This window comes from Vigna unguiculata, chromosome 1 (genome assembly GCF_037176805.1).
Source record: "Vigna unguiculata cultivar grain cowpea cultivar isolate G323 ecotype 2 chromosome 1, ASM3717680v1, whole genome shotgun sequence".
NCBI classification, from domain to species: domain Eukaryota; kingdom Viridiplantae; phylum Streptophyta; class Magnoliopsida; order Fabales; family Fabaceae; genus Vigna; species Vigna unguiculata.
In genome coordinates this window covers 4,561,390-4,575,403 of record NC_140792.1, presented here as the reverse complement: position 1 = coordinate 4,575,403, position 14,014 = coordinate 4,561,390, and the positions used below count along the sequence as shown (strand labels likewise).

At 28.7% G+C, this 14,014-nt stretch overlaps 1 protein-coding gene across 1 annotated transcript; it reads left to right on the top strand.

Annotated features, from left to right (window-relative positions):
* The first annotated feature begins 8,476 nt into the window (after positions 1 to 8,476).
* Positions 8,477 to 10,220, top strand: LOC114193633 (cinnamoyl-CoA reductase CAD2). The gene is made up of 5 exons (XM_028083512.2): positions 8,477 to 8,715; positions 8,826 to 8,995; positions 9,080 to 9,271; positions 9,383 to 9,545; positions 9,692 to 10,220. The coding sequence occupies exons 1-5, from the start codon at positions 8,595 to 8,597 to the stop codon at positions 10,021 to 10,023; spliced, it is 978 nt and encodes a 325-aa protein (XP_027939313.1). The 5' UTR covers positions 8,477 to 8,594; the 3' UTR covers positions 10,024 to 10,220.
* The last annotated feature ends 3,794 nt before the right edge of the window (positions 10,221 to 14,014 follow it).

The following is a 14,014-nucleotide window of genomic DNA, read 5'->3' as shown; positions in this document are numbered from 1 at the left end:
ATGAGTACAGAGATGAGGACAAAATACTTTTATATGAGCTCTATTGTTTTTTTTTATTCTCTTGAAAATAGGGGTATATATAGATAGTATAGCATTTATCCATAAAAATAGTAGTAATCGTATAATAACATTTTAATTATATATTTTTAAATTATATTAAATATGCATTCAAAATTGTTTTAATTCATTAGATAGTATCTTTAACAGGATACCTTAGCAAAGAGAAGAATATTAGGAAGTGAAGATAGACAAATTGGATAAGAGAATGTTGGTCCCTTTTTACCCAAAACAAAAATCAAGTTACTTTCTCTTCTTATAAACTAGCTCACATTGAGACTAAGATAAATAATTCATTTAAAGATATAAAGTTATAAGATTGGTTCGGTGGGGTTTAGTAGGGAGGATAGGAGAGGTTGTGGATTCAACTCTCCCGCTAACAAAAAATTAACAACTAACAATTATTGATAATAGAAAATTTTAAAAGTATAACTATAACTATATATAACATTTCTTACTCTTATCTTGTGGAGACAAAAATGATTTTCTACTAGATTTTGTAATCTTGAAACTAGAAATAGAAGATAAAAGAATGTTAAAATTCGCGATGAATAGTTGATACTTGCAGGTAGCAGGTATTTGAATACTTGTGTATAAACATGTTAGATTGCGATATCATACTATCTGTACCCACGAACGGGTACCCGTTACTCGCAAAAAATTAAAATTTAATTTATGATTTATTAAACTAAATTTAATTAAAATTAAAGTTATATTTTATTAGATTAAATTTAATTAAAATTAAAATTTAATTTAATTTATATTTTTTATATATTGTTTTGTAATTTTATTTAAATTTTATTTTAAAAATTTATAAAATATCATTTTTTAAATATTTGTAAGTATCCACGAATTCCCACAAGTATTTTCTAGGCGGGCTATCTGACGAGTAAACAGACAGGTTGTGGGTGGATTTTTTGGTTTTGAGTAAACACTATCTGTATCCGATCTGACCCGTTGTCATCCCTAGTATTAATCATAGTATTTGATATTTCTTGTGCATATTAATTTTTTATGCATGGTTATATATCTAGTCCGGTTTCTCTACTATCTTTTTTTTTATGTTATCATCGGCTAAACATTAAAAATATATTATTTTGATATTTTAAAAATATTTTAAAATTTTAAAATTAATGACCATCGATATATTTTAATGACCATAAATGTATTTTTAAAATTTTAATATAGTTGACACTCTTTTACCTACGAAGACCTCTGCACTATCAAACTTGATGAATTTGAAATATCTCACGTGACTTTTTGGGATGTCGTTGTCCAGTATTATAAAAAATATATTGATGTACATTAGTTTTAACATTTTTAAAATGTATTAATAATATTTTTAATATATCAAAATTAATCTATTTTAAGGATATGACATATGGACAACATTATTAAATTAACAGACAATTTAGACTTTAAACTCGACACTTTTTTACCATAGAAAATTTTATAATAATTAACAATTATATGGGAGTGAAACGAAATAGTGATAGATAGAAAGAAATTAATAAAAACATTATTAAAATACAAGAGATAGTTACTCGCAACTAGCTAAAAGTTAACTGAAGTAGTTACTACTTCATAAACTAAAAGCTTATAAAATAATACTCTAATGTTTATACAGAAGATTTTGTTATGAATTAATGATCGTCCATTAATTTGATATAATTATTCATATAATTGATATAATTGATTCTCATATAATTAATTTATTACTCTTTGTGTAAATATCTATATTAACTAGTTGATTTATTTTCTTTATGAATTATATGTTATATCTATAAATAGGACTTTTTCTATCAATAATAATACATAGAAAAGTTACTCCACATTCTCTCTCTTATTCTCTGTTCTTCCTTTCCTTCTTCTCTCTATTATTATCTAGTATTAGCTTTATTTTATAATACGTTATCAGCACGCACGATGCTCCAACCAACTGAGGATTCTATGGACTAGTGGAAATTTTTTCTCTCTAACGATAGTGCTCTGCGTGTCTCAATCCAGGCTTTTCCTAATCCTTTCTCCATTTACAATTTTACCTTATATTCTTTTTCTTGTGATAAGGATTGTTTGACTTTATCAAATCTCATCTTCGTCTTATTATTTTTATTTATTATGACAATGACAATGATTATTATTATTATTTTATGGTGATTATTACTATTATGATCACTAATTTTAAACATGTCAAATCTTACAAATTTTGAATTTGTCATCTTGATATTACAAGGAAGAATTCCTTATATTGGATTTTAAATGTTGAAATACATTTAGATGCAATGAATCTTGGAATACCATTAAAGAAAGAAATAAAGCATCTAAGCAATTAATTTGTTCATGCGACAAGAATATTGTGAAAAGAGCTGGACAAAGCAATAAAGTTTTTTATGAAAAATTATGAGATCCGCCTAATCTGCTCCATTCCCAAAAGTGAATGCAGCAATAAATATTATGAATTTATTTGATGCCTTTGTATGGCTGAACAAAGCAATGAGCTTTTGATAGAAAATCATGAAACATATCCAATTGGTTCTGCTCCATTCCCAAAAGTGAATGCATCAACATTTGATTTATATTTTCATGACCGTGATCATGATATTGATATTGATTATGGACATAGTTATAAAGGAAATTTCAAAGACACGTTTTGCCACTAAAAGTGGCACAGTAATGTGAAAAAGGGAAAAGGAAAATGTGAAAATATTGACAAAAAAGATGAAATTATATATTATCATTACGGTGGTAAAGGCCATTTGAGTTGTACTTATTGTACACCAAAACATCTTACAAATAATGAGAAGAACAAAGAAACACATTTTGCTTATGATGGTGATTTTAATTATGGCCATAGGGATGCTACTCATGATATTATTATTTTCTTTGCTAAATCAAATTGAAGCGTTGATCACCTCATTGGTTATGAGAGTGTTAAAAAAAATCTCATATTGATATTTATGTTTATATGAAGAGGATATGTTTGCACTAGTACCAAAAAATATGTGTCTTATTGATAGTGCAACAACTTATACAATTTTCAAGAGTAATAAAATTTTCTCTTGTTTGATAATACTAGATATCAATGTTAATATTATTTATAGTACTACAAATATATGTGAAGGCTCTGAAAGAGCTATTATACTTCTACCAAGAAGTTGAATATAAATTTATTAAGTTTCAAGGATATTTGTCTAATTGAGACAAATAATGAAAAAATATATGAAATATCTTTATATCTCTACGATTGAGTTGAAAAAAAAAGTGTATTAGAGAAATTATCAAACTTCTCTCATGGTTTACACATATATTAGTACAATTGAGATGCATGTCATGGTAAACTAGAAGTTTACGAATCAATATGAATGCCTTGTTTGGCATGATCAATTGGATGGTTTGTACTACACATATATCAGTACAATTAAAATGCATCTCATAATAAACTAGAAGTATACTAATCAGAATGAATTCCTTGGTTGGCATGATCAGTTATTATGATGCAAAAAAAAGGGTTGAAAAACTCATGTGGACGCACGTTTAAGAGTCAAAAGACTTCTTCAGACCAATGAGTTCTCATGTACTATACGTTCACAAAGTTGATAATAAAACCATCACAAGAAAAATTAGAAATAAGTCAATCTCATTTTCAAAACGAATGTAGGGTGGTATTTGTCATCCAATACACCCACCTTGTGAATCATTTCATGGTTTTGATTGGTGCATCAACTAGATGGTCACATATTTGTTTATTATCAACTCACAATCAAGTATTTGCAAAGTTATTAGTACAATTAAGAGCTCACTTCCCAAATTATCCGATTAAGAAAATATGTTTTGATAATACTAGTGAAATTAAATCTCATGTCTTTCATGAGTATTGTATATCAATTGGAATTAAAGTTGAGTATCCAGTAGCACATGTTCATACTCAAAATCGGTTTACGGAATCATTACTAAAACGTCTAAAATTGGTTGCAAGACTAGTACTTATGAGAGCTAATCTTCTAATGGCTACTTGGGGATATACTATTTTGCATGTTGCATTATTGATTCATATCAAACCAACAAGTTATCACAAATACTCTATTATGCAGTTGGTTTTTGTCAATGACCTAATATTCTCATGTAATAATTTTTGGGTGTGGTGTATATGTTTTTCCCACCAAAAAGGACTATGATGGGTCCTTAAAGACAATTGAGAATATATGTTTGATATGATTCTCCCTCAATACTAAAATATCTTAAACTACCAATATTTTGACCTATTTACAATTCAATTTTTCGACTGTCACTTTGATAAATAAGTTTTTCCAACATTAGGGGGAGAAAGAAAATAATTGGAAAAGAATATTGGTTGGAATGAATTATCATTATCTTATCTTGATCCTCATACAAAAGAATGTGAATTGGAAGTTCAAAGGATAATTCATTTACAAAAATTAGTCAATCAATTACCAAATATTCTTACTGATAGAAAGGGTAATCAAATCATATAATCAAATCATTTACAAGTATATTTGATATTATTTCATAACACGCTTGAAGCGTGGTAGGCCTGTTAGTTCCAAAGACATGTTTGAAGCGTGGTACGCCTATTGGTTCCAAAGATAAAAACTCTTGAATGAGAAAGAGAGCTAAAATGCAAGATGACCTAATCGAAAATGTTGAAATCCCAAAAGATTCATTTGACATAATTAATGATTCAGTTCCAAAAGAACCTCAGTACTTGAAATTGTTGAAAGTGATGAGATCTCAATAAATTATGTCATGAATCATATATCATGGAACCAAAATGAAGTCAACATTGACGAAACTTTTACATATAATATATCAATGAATGTTATGAATGACAATGAGGATCAATTATAAATGACCATTGAAGATTGTTGACAAAGAAATGATTGAACAAAATGAAAATATGCAAATAAGCATAACTAGATTTGCTTGCTAAACAAAAGGTTTTTGAACCTATGGTTCGCACACATGGTAGTGTGAAACCCGTTGGGTACATATGGATTTTTGTGCAAAAATCAAATTAAAAATGATGAAATTGTTAGATATAAAACACAATTTGCTCAAGGTTTTTCACTAAACCTGATATTGATTTGTGAAAAGACATATTCTCTAGTATTGAATGCAACAACATTGCAATATTTGATTATCCTAGTTGCATACAAGGTTTGCATTTACATATAATGGATGATGTTACAACCTATTTGTAGGGTTCTCTTGAGAATCATATTTATATGAAAATCCCTGAAGGATTTTATTTGTCCAACAAGGCAAATTCTAAAGAGGGTTATTCAATAAAATTGAACAAGCCCTTTTATTGATTAAAGCAATCAGGACATGTGTAACATAACCGTCTTATTGCATACTTATTAAAAGAAGGATATAGAAATGATCCTATATGTTCTTGTACTTATATGAAAAGATCCAAAAATGAATTTGCCATAATTATTATTTATGTATATGACATAAAGATCGTTGGAACTCCTAATGAGCTCATGAAAGCAATTGATTATTTAAAGAAAGAATTTGAGATAAAGGATCTTGAAAAGGCAAAATTTTTGTTTGAGATTACAAATTGGTTAAACAAAAGTGTTTTTTATACATCAAGAGGCTTATAAAATTAATGTGCGTAAAATGTTCTAAATGGACAAGTCACATCTATTATGCACTCTAATAGTTGTGAGGTCGTTAGATGTTGATAGATGTTCTTCTTAGACCCCAAGAAAATGATGAAGATTTTCTTGGTCTAGAAGCACCATATCTTAGTGTCATAGAAACACTAATGTATCTTGTTAATTATACTCGACCTGGTATTACATTTGTTGTAAATTTGTTAAGCAAAATATAGTTCTTCAACTACAAGAAGAAAATGGTTTGGAATAAAACATATATTTCGTTACATTAAGGGTACTACGAATATGAACTTATTTCATCCAAATGATTCAGAATCAGACCTAATGAGTGATGTATATACATGTTGTTTTACATATTTTTAAAGTGTCACAATGGTCGATAACAAATAAGATATTTGTTCACATGTGATAAAATAAAAATAATGTGTTGGATTTCCTTCTCTCCTTCAATTGATCCCAAATCCGCTTAAACAAAACAAGGAAGCACTCACCTTTTCATCCGAAGAGAGTTCATACGGGCGGAAAGAAACACAGCGTTACAGTTAAAACTTTGCTTTCAGTTAAGGAGTAAAGACATAAAATGTGACGTGGAAAGTAGATGCATGCAGCTACAGCTTACAGCTACACATAATCCAAATATTTCCTAATAAATAACGTGAATCACTACCCGTACAACTATTTATTTTCTATAAAAGAGTGCAGTAAAACTTGTTTCTTTTAGAAACCACCAACTGCACCAAAACCTTTTGGATTCTTCTAAACAATCTTTTAAATAATCCTAAACCTTTCTCTCTCCACAATCGCAATCAACACCAACCTAAAGCACAATTTTTTTATTAGCGCACCGAATAGAAAAATTCGCATTTTCTTTTACAATAACTTTAATTCGTACGTTATTAAGATTTTTTATTTCTATAATATTTTTCTATAAATTTTAAAACCAATATTTTTATTTCTTTCCAATTTTTTAGTTTTTTTAAATGGGTAAATAATATTTATTTATAAATGTTTTATTTTCAATTTTATAGGAATTAAAATAACTCTTTTTTTGCAAATATCAAAACTAAAATTTATTAAATAATACGAGAGTATTGAATCTGTCCAAAAACAAATAATTCAGATCATTCACCTTTGGAGTTACTTGTCATTTTTTCTGTAAAATTTCTATTGTAGGCATCACTTTTATTTTCACGTACAAAATAAATGTTTTCATCTCAAATCTCTTGAACTAGTATCACTAGGTAAATAATCACATTTGGTTTTAACTCAAGATCAATCATAATTTTATCTTATAAAAATAATTCAAAAGATAGAAAAGAAATATATATCTAAATTATCCTAAATCTAATTTCTAATCAACACCCCACATGTAAGAAGTCTACTCTTTTAATCTAAGATTTAATACACGAATTTGATTTTTCTGCTGAACTTTGTTGTGTATATTCTATTGAGTATTAAAAATATATTATTTTGATAATTTAAAAAATAATTTTAATATATTTTAAAATTTTAAAATTAATAGTTATTAATGTATTTTGGAAGCAAAGGAACAACAGAAAATCAAACTCTGAAGTACACATATTTCTGATAAGAACAAAAATATACACATTTATGATGAATATGAAGTAGACACGTTTTAAAACTTAATATACAAATAACTATATTTTAAAGTTTTAGATATAATATTATATTAAAGTTTGACCTCAGCGCATGCGTCATCTCTACGTAGAGTACCCATCCTAATCCGAAGTATACATCGTCATAACTTTTAAATGAGTTAAGACTAAATATTGAATAAAATATAAATTTAATCTACACAGAAGTTTCTCTATCAGGAAAACCATGAACGTAACCAAATCTTACATGTTACGGGTCAATGCAAGTATTTGAATTTCTTTCTTGCATCTCTGTACAATGTTTCTAATATTTAAAAACAAAAAAGAAATTATGTAAATTTTAAATATAAGAAAAACCCTCTGAAAACTCGAAAAACAAAATTATCTAACTCACAATGAAAAATAGCAATCTGCAAAGTGGAGATATCTTACCTAAAATCAACCATTTATTTAGCTTCTTCCCACCGTACTTTTGGGTCGCATTCTACAAATGTCAATTTATGTATATCCTCTCAGCCACGTCTCTTCCATAGATTTTTTTCTTTTATTTTAAAGAACAAAATATATTTTTTAATTTCTTAATTTTAAGTTAAAATTAGATTTTTTAAGATTTAATCTAATTTAATCAATCAACTTTATAAATAAATAAATTTAATTTTTTTAATTAATTTTGTTAAATTTATTTAATATTTTTTACATTTTATAATATTTTTTTGAGTAATTAATTAAGAAACATATTTTAAAAAAATTATTAAAAAAATTAAATTGATACAAATTCATATATTTTTTAAAGTTAAAAAACTAAATTGAATTAAAATTTAGGAAAAAAAATTTATTACCATTAAAATCATATTTAAAGTCATCTTCACCGCAAAAGTTATACAAATACCAAATACATGCATACATGTTCTTAACTTTAGTTTTCTGAATTTGGTCATGGCTCTTCTAATGCAATATACCTATAATACGTGCATTTTAATTAATGTCAATAAAAGTATTTTTTATTTTTAAGATGCTGGTTCAAAGTTCATATTTTTAAATTTTATATCGCGATACGTGTTATCTTATGATACTCCTATTTAATATTATGATTTGGATCTGTCACTTAATTGCAAATGGCCCACTAACACTTATTCAAATTGAAATTTCCCCGGTAATACCTTTCCAAATTGAAAACGCAATCCATTTTGCTTCTTTAAAAGCTCACTCCGAGATCGGAGTGAACACAACACTGAACACAGAGTATCAGCTCAAAGCAGAACAAACAACATAATCCAGAATGAGCACCGGCGCCGGACAAGTAGTGTGTGTTACCGGAGCTTCCGGTTACATTGCTTCCTGGGTCGTTAAGTTTCTTCTCGAACGCGGCTACACCGTGAAGGCCACCGTTCGCGACACAAGTATGTGTTTTTTTTTTCTTGTCTTCTATAATTTTTGTTTCCGTCGGTGATTATTGTGGTGATGCATTACTATTTGGAAGACTGAAGATTGGGTAATGTGTGATGTGCAGGTGATCCCAAAAAGGTAGATCACTTGCTTAGCCTCGATGGTGCTAAGGAAAGGCTGCATCTCGTCAAGGCGAATCTTCTAGAAGAAGGTTCCTTTGACTCTGCCGTTGAAGGTTGTCACGCTGTGTTCCACACTGCTTCTCCCTTTTTCGACGATGCCAAGGACCCGCAGGTTTGTTTCGATTGCAGTTCGATTTATTCATTTGTTTTTCTCTATGGCTGTGTAATAATTTGTTTTTACTTTTATGTATTTCAGACTGAGTTGTTGGATCCAGCTTTGAAGGGGACTCTGAATGTTCTGAAATCGTGCGTGAACTCGCCCACGCTGAAGCGCGTGGTTGTCACTTCTTCTATTGCTGCAGTTTCGTTCAACGACAGGCCCAAAAACCCTGATGTAGTGGTTGACGAGACTTGGTATTCCGACCCAGAATACTGTAAGAGAAATGGGGTATGTTCTGTTTCCTCTCATAAACTTTCATTATATCTTAATCCTTACTACTATACTATATTATATCACCTTGTTCTTCACATTTTTTGCTATTTCTTGTTTATGTTTTAGATATGGTATAACCTCTCAAAGACTTTGGCCGAAGATGCTGCCTGGAAATTTGCGAAAGAAAACAATATTGACTTGGTTACAGCCAACCCTGCATTGGTTGTTGGACCTCTCTTGCAACCAGTTCTTAACACTAGTTCTGCAGCAGTTTTAAATTTAATTAATGGTAATTTTACTATTTATGCATTATGCTCTAAAATTTCTATTATTTGGTTTGCATGCATCTTGATTACACAATGTTAATGATTTTTCGACAAACTATGTTATGATGTTTTGCTGAACAATTGAAGAAACTGTTTGATATATATACAGGTTCGCCAACATTTAAAAATGTGACTTTGGGATGGGTGGACGTGAGAGATGTTGCAATTGCCCATGTTCTGGCATATGAGAATGCTTCAGCTAATGGAAGATATTTACTAGTTGAGAGAGTGGCACACTTCGGAGACGTTGTGAAGATTTTGCATGATTTGTACCCAACATTGCAACTTCCACAGAAGTGTGTAGATGATAGGCCATATGATCCAATATTCCAGGTTTCCAAGGAAAAAGCAAAGAGCTTGGGGCTTGAATTTACTCCTTTGGAAGTGAGCATCAAGGATACTGTTGAAAGCTTGAAGGAAAAGGGTTTTATCAAATTTTAAGTTGTTACCCTTTCTTGAAAGAAACCTTCTTTAGTTCTACACTTGGTTTCTTATGTTCATGCTTATGTACAATAAGACTTATATCAGAACTGCTAAGTACTGAAATAAGTTACTCTTATTGTGTGGTTTGTAAGAGTTTGCATTAAAGACTGTATCCTTGTTATATTATTATGGATTGTTATATTATTATGGATTAAGTATGTTTTTATTTTCTAAAATTGGAATTTATTTTTATCTGAAACTTAGATATATTTGGAGAAGTTCAATACTCATCGATAATTGAATATTATAAATATATAAAAGTAGTTTATGTTAAATTTGGGATACCTATGTATGTGAAAAAGCATAAACATTTTAAATAATACTTTTCATTGAGTTTAACTGAGTATAAACATCAAAATCATGTTGTCTCACCCAACTTAACCAACTGAGAAAAAGAATGTAACTTTTGGTAGCTAAACTTCTCATTTGCTCTTTATATTTCATTTTCTTATTTTAATATATAAATTTCAAATAATGATTTATCGAGTATAGTTATCAAAATCTTGAAAGCATATACTCATGCACATTCAAATATGAAAGCTATAAACACTTAATACATTGTCTTATAATCAAAACAATACAATGTTTCAATTCATTTTTTTAATGTAGCTTTTAAGTGTAATTTGTACAAAAATGAGTTGAACATTTTATCTTCTTGCATTAGAAAAAAGAATTATAAGAAAGAAGAGATATGGTTTTCGTGAACACAACATCAATTTCATTTATTATAGTTGATTACCTCATTTTAAACATCAAAACAACAAAATTCGAAACATACATAATTTTAATCCAAAGACACACTCAAGAAATCACAAGAGCAATTGAAAGCAAATGTTAAAGACAAATGATGTTCATTTCACTACTCCTTATCCTTAAACTTGGATATTACACCTATTTGTGCCTCGCCGAGACACCTCTCAATGTTTATTTAACTTTTCATCAATCTCATAGAGGAAAATGTCATAGTGTTCTTGCCATTCCACTTGCCAATTATATACTCTATCCAATTAATTATTCATTAAAGACATTTCAAATAGAGATAAAGGTTTCTCTTCAAGAATACGTTCGTGTAATATTATATTGGGAAGACCGTATTTGAACACAAACTCATCACTTTCTTAACCCAATCTCATGTGATGCAATACACTCTTGTTAATATTGTTGGAACTGAACAAAATTGTGAAACTTCATTAATTACATCCACTTTGTTGTATTCGAAAACTTTGAACTAAACATTGTGTATGGATAAGATAAAGGCTAGCTACTCAATCTTCATAATATTATCAACCACTATCCCTAACCCTAACCAATCCATTTGGATGTTGTTATGCATATCTTTAGTTGTCATCTACGTATGATTATTCATTCTAGGAAAATGAATCCATGTTATCCACAAAGGCAAAACGTAGTTGACTTTCTTCATGTCGCTTTGTCTTGAACATTGAGACATTATGAGGGATATCTAAGATAAGCTTTGTAGACTCCGTTTTATCAAAGTTTTACACACTAGTCATGATTTTCAAATATTGTAGCTTAAACCCCACTACATCCTCTACTTCCAACATTATCATTAACCTTTTTACGTTAGAATGAATAACTTGATTGTTCACTAAGGAAGTATCATGAGTCAACGGAACAATGTAAAAAAGAGAAGATAACTTTTTAAAATATATAGTTTGACTCTGTCACCTTAATTTATTTTGAAAAATTACAGAAAAATTGGAAAAAGAAAGCATGATTTATGAAATTGATTGTGTTTGGGAGTCATTTACATGTACACAAGATGAACTACCTTACTGTGTCAGTTCTAAAAAGAACTTTAATTAAATATGCAAAAGAGATATTATTTTTTAAAATATTTAATTTTCCTAAAAAAAAGAAAAGAAAACATTGTACGAAAAGAAAAAAAATGAAAAAAAGTACGATAAGGATTAATCTTCACTTACTCTTAGGTATTTTCATTCACAATGAAAAATTAATATTTTTGAAAGTTCAGATGAAAAATCATTTGGAATTATGTTGATTTTTTTGAAGGTGAACTTGATAATAATTGATTTCACTTCTACGTATTTGTATTCCTAATGAAAAATAAGGGATCATATAATTTTTAGAAATTGTTTGAAAAATGATTGTGGTATATTTTTAAAAGCTTGATAAGATCTGACTTTACTCCTATGTGTTTTTTTTTAAAATGAGAAATCAAACATTATGTAGTTTTTTAATGTTGATATTTTTAATATTTTAAAATTTTTTTGGGTACTTTTTATAAAAATAATAGTACTAGACACTAGGAGACCATGGACAATAAGACAAGTACTCATATATTTTATTTTAGCAATGTCAGACAATTGTGGACAGTCACACAAACATTAAAAGGGAGAAGTAGAGAAAGATATTTTTGATTATTTTTAAGAAGGATGTCAAGTACTAAGACGACATAGACAATCACACATATATTCGTACCTTTATTTTAGGATATGGGATGACATGAACGGTGATACAAACATCCCAAAAAAAAAGAAAAAAGAAAATTTTTCATTTCTAATTCTTACTATATTTTTTGTGTTTTCTATTATTCATTATTTAAAAGAACATTATTTTTATTGTTATTATTTTTTTAAAACATATTTTTTTATTTTGTTAAAACATTTAATGCTTATTTGAAAATATGGAGTGCTAAAGAAAAAAAAGAGTGAAAGTATAAATAGTGAAATACGATAAGATTGTGAGAAATAAACGAAAAGTCTAACCCTTAGAAGAAGTAAAAATAAAGTGGTGGCGCGAGATAATAAAACTGATGGTGCATTGAGCAATTATTGAGAAGTGTGTAATCAATATCGGGTTGCAACGAGTAAATATAAAACAGGCCTAAGAAAGAAACAAAAAAATGGTGGTAAGAAAAAATGGGTGCATCGAAGCAAGACCAAAATGACCAATTCACAAATATCAATGTAACTAAATATTTGTACTTATTATTTACGAATATCAATGTAATTAAATATTTGTATTTATTATTAATGAATATTAATGAAATTAAATATTAGTACTTATTATTGTTAGATTACGTAGCGAACCTCTGCATAATCTTTTATTATTAATATGCAAATAAATGATAGTATAATTATTACCTTAATCATAATATAATCACAATCATAGTTTTATGTATACAGATAACTAGGGCCTACTTTCATGTATATATTTCACCACTGTAATAACGAAGTATGCAAAATCTCTTACAATTATTCACGAATATCCACTAAAATTATTTATTTAGTATCCATTACTGATTTTACTTTCGGATTTGTTTAAATCCGGATTAAGAACCCAAATTCATTCTTTCAAAACTCCATAAGTACACAGTGACTTCATGCTCATTTCCTTTCTTTCATGTTCTTCCTTTCAACTTTTCTACGATTTTTTTTAAATGATGTACTATTTATGTAGATGGAAGAGCGAATGAGTTTAATGATTGTTTCAATTGATTTGCACTAATTTGAGAGCTTAGATTTAAAGGTGAGTATGGATGGAGAGTCCTCGTTGAGTAAAGGAGATTATTTTAGAAAGACATATTATCATACATGTAATTATGGAAATGCCCCACTTTTTTTCATTTGTTTTCACTAGTGGACGTGGTGCATTTGAAGGATATGGGGGTGGATGTGGGAGTGTTGTTCGATCGTCATTGGTGGAGTTCATGTGAAGACAGGAAAGGTAATTTTCTCAGGCCATTTCCACTAAAAGAAGAATTAATTCTCCTTATATTATAATGATACATAGTTGATTCTTGAACACTATGTATTGAAGGAAAATTGATTCTCGTGCTTGTGTTTTGTTGAAAGAATCAATTCCCTCATTTACATAGAATTGTGGTGGTGTTGGTGTGCACATTGATGGTGTGGTTTGTTGGTGGTGGTAGTTGGTCACATTGTTGGTGGCAATGTTGGTTGGT

Coding starts and splice junctions, on each gene's coding strand:
- LOC114193633 (XM_028083512.2), top strand. CDS start 8,595: ATGAGCACCGGCGCCGGACAAGTAGTGTGTGTTACCGGAGCTTCCGGT. Junction 8,996..9,079: donor ACGATGCCAAGGACCCGCAG/GTTTGTTTCGAT, acceptor TATGTATTTCAG/ACTGAGTTGTTGGATCCAGC. Junction 9,272..9,382: donor AATACTGTAAGAGAAATGGG/GTATGTTCTGTT, acceptor TTTATGTTTTAG/ATATGGTATAACCTCTCAAA.